General features: G+C 40.0%; 1 protein-coding gene across 1 annotated transcript in view; it reads left to right on the top strand.

Annotated features, from left to right (window-relative positions):
* Nucleotides 1-690: 690 nt before the first annotated feature.
* kcnq1.1 (potassium voltage-gated channel, KQT-like subfamily, member 1.1) overlaps nucleotides 691-5,091 on the top strand; it is a 45,124-nt gene continuing 40,723 nt past the window's right edge. The window contains 1 exon segment of the mRNA XM_079802592.1: nucleotides 691-1,212. Within this exon segment, the coding sequence (XP_079658718.1) occupies nucleotides 917-1,212 (296 nt within the window). The 5' untranslated portion in view covers nucleotides 691-916.

Genomic DNA, 5,091 nt, shown 5'->3' with positions numbered 1-5,091 from the left:
TGTTTATGAAACAAATATACAAATAACGTAAAATAAAAGGTATAACAGCTTTTCTTGCCGTCTGCGCTGTTTTTCTCCTCCGTTTCCCTCAAATAAGCAAGGAGTAAGCACCTTTAGCGATGGAAATGATTGTAAATGAGCATACACCCCGCACGGTCCACCATGCTTTGTTTACATCTAACTACCACACAATTCCTTGCACTCAGGCAGTTTGGCGTGACTTTGCCTGGAACACTACAAAGTCGTGAGTCGTGGTTTGAAGTTGTAATTTACGGGCTCAAAAACCTGCCTGGAACGCAGCATAAGTAATAGCCTAGTAGTTTGTATAATTGCAAGACACAGCTGGTCATGTGATGCCATCATGGCGCTGCCCATGAGGGGGCGACCCACTCCATCTAGAGAATCTAGTTTACAACCCTGTATTCTAGAATCTAGAAGACTAATTCATATTCATATTATAATATTATATTTCTTATTATAATATACATTTTTATGATTGATATTCAAATAATATTTGTATTGCATTGAATTCAGTATACAGAAGCGCACTAGAATACTAATTGAAAATTGAGCGCAATCCCTAATTTACTTTGTTGCCGATGGCATGTGCTTCCTGATACGTCACTCACTGTTGAGTTATGAGTATTTATGCATGTGGTAGAAACAGTCAAGTGCCGCTGCTGATGGGCTGCTTCAGTCTTTATGCTGCCTACTGCTCTGCCAGCTGCACTTCACTCTCAGATGCTGCTGTTCTCCACGAAACACGAATGAAACGGTGCAAAAGTGCTTTTTACTTTTTTGAGCGCAGGAGAAGCAGGGAATAAAAACAGCCTAAACCAAGTTACTGGTGCCGTCACACCAATAGTTGATAGTTTTGAATTGGGTAAGAGCGTTAAAGTCTCTTCCCAGTAGCAGAATGACCTCTCCACCTCACAGTACAGCGACAGAGCCTTCATGGACTATTGGACTTGCAGAACTGGAGATGAACGAAACTCTGCACATGCGAAATGACAATGTGCGGTTCGGCAGGAACCCTTCGGCGTCTGCGGAGCCGGCAGTGATCACTCAGCGCCAGGCATCTCACCTCCATCCCCGCATGTCCGTGTACAGCACCACCCGTCCCACACTCTCTAGGTCCTTCTTTCAAGGACGTGTATATAATTTCTTGGAGAGACCAACGGGATGGAAATGCTTTGTGTATCATTTTACAGTGTGAGTATTTTACTTCGACTGTTATAGGGAATTAAGATTAATAATAAATAGGCCTGTTTATGTTTAAAATTATTTTATTGTTGCAAGAGGCACTAAATAATTCATTGCAATTTATTGCATTTGTTTTTCTATAAAGGTTTTAAATATTAATCTACTGGTGTATTAAGTGAAAGCTAAAGAGATAATGCTACTCTGTAAAAACATAAAGGTGTACCTTTACCCCTCAAAAAACTGCCAACGCTTTTTTGACTTTTGAATGAATCTACTTAATTGGTAGCCTATAAGTAAATATAAAATTACTTGAAGTAATATACATATAATATTTATTTATTTATTTAGTATATGATTTCCTAAGTCATCAAGGGATCTATATAAATAGTTCCCTTTATTTACATGGTTTTACATTTGTTTCAGTATTATGAACAATGTCTATGAGGAATGCCCATAGATAAAGGAGTGCATGCCTTAAGCCGGGTGCACACGCACGATTTATAATAGTCCTTTACGACTATTGCTTGTCAGAATGTACGAGCATGATCCCTGCTCACACTGTAGGATCTCAGTTGTCATGACAGACTGTACAGCAGACAAGACGCGTAAAAAATGGAAGACATAAGAAGCACACAAGAAGACTTGTCCGGAGTTTTACATCATCAATCCGTGACGCTTTCGGTGACTGTGCGCTGCTGTGGGATAGAAATGGTGGCTAGCAAACAAAAACAATCTGTCACTGTCAACATAAACCAAAACTGCAGCTACAACCTGTCCACATACAAAACATGAGCAGCGGTTACAACAAATGTTAGACACTTGAATATTTTCTTCATTTTTGATTGAAAATAAACGCCTTTCCGATATGATATGTGATGGGAAAAGGAAGTACAGCGAGTTCGGCAAAAGCCGGATTCGAACCTCAGGTCGAATTGCGTCAACTTTATGCCACACACCTTACCCCTACACTATCACAACTGACAGATACTTATGGCGTGTTCCTAGCTTTACAGAATTAACCTGCGCTTGGAATTGAAAAGTCTTACGGCTACTTGCGGCCTGATGGATGGGTTCTCTCCCGCGTTAATGCAAGTTTTTAAAAGTCATTTTTATAGAATTTTGCATCGCTGCTGTTTATCTATCACACAACTGCAAATTATAGGCTAAGTGAATAGGCAAACACACTTCATGAACTCAAAGGCGCGAGCCGCATGAGACAGCCTGACACCTAATTGCCTAACGTAGCTGTCAATCAAACTCATCAAGAATTATGCAACAACCATAGACTGTAAAATAACACTTTTTATTTATTTCTGTATTTGAGATATTTTAATAATTTTGAAATTACGTAAAAATAAACAAACAACTGTTATTTAACAAATATTATTATATTTGTATAATAAACTGGGGGGGCCTAGTCATCATAGTGGGCGGGCTTGTGCCCGTCAGGCCCTCTGACACTGGCAGAATTTTGTCGGAGGTCAGATTTAATCGCAATTAATCGGCTGTCGGCGAACATGTCAAACTAGCGATCAAAGACTTCAGATTTTGAGGGTCAGAGGAATCTTTTTGGATTCTTGACATTTGTCTCAGACGGCCAAATTGTGGCCAAAATCATACTGTGTGAACCCGGCTTTAGAAAGCAAAGTGCTTGTGGTCCTGAACTAATGAGATGATATCACATGAGTACCAAGCCTGCAGTACTCCTGTTAGAAACTGAAACCTACGCGCCTCGATCGCCCCCAACCTCCGCCCCTCCGTGTATTCTAATGGACACGAGACAAACTAAACAATCAAATTAAACTTCAAAAAATGTTTCCCCAAAGTTCGTTTTTGTCATTTTAGGCAGCTTTTATCACGCTGATTTAATTTCAAGTGTTCGTTTTTTAAATAAGTTTAGTTTTAGTTAGTTATTTGATGCTATAAAAACAGGGGGGTGTGACGTCATGATTGACACTGAGGCACTAACTGCCTTTTTTTCGGGATTTTCGGGAGGAGATTGGAGCTTTAGCTTTAATTTTCTACATTTCCATAACTGTTTATTTCGCACCAACATAATAAATTGTTCTGCATCTATGAGAGTGTGGGTGGGCTTTTGATATCGCGCCTCTACTTACTGCTCTCTAATGTGCAGACTCCCGAGGTCACTACTGCGTAGCCTGGCTCCGCCCTCCTACGTACTTCCGCTCAATTTTCATTTTCCTTCAGTACTCCGTCCTGGACTGTGGTATATTCTTAGGTTTTCTCCGAACAAATTTTTACCGGTCCAATCAGCGAACAGAGGGAGTGGCTGAGAACGATGACGTTGATGGCGTGCGCTAGTTTGAGTTGTAGTTCAGTAATGGCGGTGGAACAAGATGCAAGCAAAGCCATTCATTCCGTTGTGGCACCGCTACCGAATATCCAGAAGTTAAAGCCGGAGCAAGAACAAACTTTGCTGAGTTTTGTTGGTGGCCATGATGTTGTGTCTTGGGAAAAGTTTGATTTTCCAGCTCGCTCCGTTAGTGGTGGAGGAGTTGGCTGAAGCCCCGGTAATTGTTTCTCGTGCGGTCGAAGGTATTGTCATCATTTACAGGGGCTAGTCAGTGATTTTATTGCCGTTCGTCTCCCACAACCCGCGTAAAAATCCTCTGCCGAATTTCCTACTGTTTTAGACAAACACCAAGGTCGTGTGGTAATTTAATTGCTGTCCAATCCACATCTCTGAGTTTTCAAGAATATTTCACTTCAAAATTCACTGTTTATATCCTTTTTGACCACTGCAAAGCACCGTGCGGTTGCACTTTGCTGTAATTTGGATGCATTTCTGGACTTGTATTTCTTTAAATGCTGGCAAGTATTTTCAAGAGCAATATATTTCATCGCCGCTCAAAAAATAAAAGGAAGAAAAGCACTTAAACATTTAAATTGGGCCGTTATTTACGGCAGCATTTATTCTTATCATACCAAGCATATAATATTTTATTTACAGTATACAATAATGTTACGGACCACGTGAGCAACGCGTTCCCGATCACAAAACTCTCCCCTCCACCGAGAATAAATCACAATCCGAATGCACAAGGTTTTATCACTGAGGCGGCTGCACATTTATTTTTACGGACTTCCATGTGAGAAATAAAGGCGAACGGCGCATGACATACGTCACGACCAAACGTTAGCGATTGGTTATGGCAGATCCAGAGTGGCTCTTGGCAGATCCAATAGTTTGAAACTTCAACAGAGTACCCACCTTCAAGGAAGTAAACGCTTGTCAATGGAGAGTGGCCAGACTCTCTGTACAAATGAAATGTACGAGAGTCTGGTAGGACCAGGCTAACTACTGTTACTGTGTAACTACTGACAGTGGAAGCGAATGAAATCGCATCATCCATATTTTTGTATGGTCTATGATGAGTCCTCATTACATGAATACTGATGATCTGATAAACACTCATACACAGACCTCAACACACAGCAAGTTCCTGTACTTCAAACAGTCTCAGCAATGCTGAGATTATGGGTTCAATTCCCAGGATGAATTGGCACAAAAGCTGCTCTTTAAATGCAATGTAAGTTGCTTTAAATAAGATGACAACAAATGGCAAGTCAAACAATGCAACCATATTAATTATTCATGTCCTAGTGCACGATGTGAAGATGGCAAATGGATCTAAACCGTTTAATTTAAACAAAAAAAAATGCATTAATCTAACTATACTGCACACTTTACTAAAACAGTAAAAGAAGGAAGTCCATAAAAAGCTGCTTTGAGATACATTAGTTGAGCTTCTGTAAACTGCTATAATTTTGTAATAGTAAGTAAATAAAAAAATGACTCCAAATCAAGTAAACTAATCTTTGACTGTTGTCTAGTATTACTTGATGTAAGAATCTTTATTACAGTGT

Source organism: Gobio gobio (genome assembly GCF_949357685.1).
Source record: "Gobio gobio genome assembly, chromosome: 2".
Taxonomy (NCBI): Eukaryota; Metazoa; Chordata; class Actinopteri; order Cypriniformes; family Gobionidae; genus Gobio; species Gobio gobio.
The sequence above is the reverse complement of the archived record's forward strand: the minus strand, read 5'-3'. Positions and strand labels throughout refer to the sequence as shown.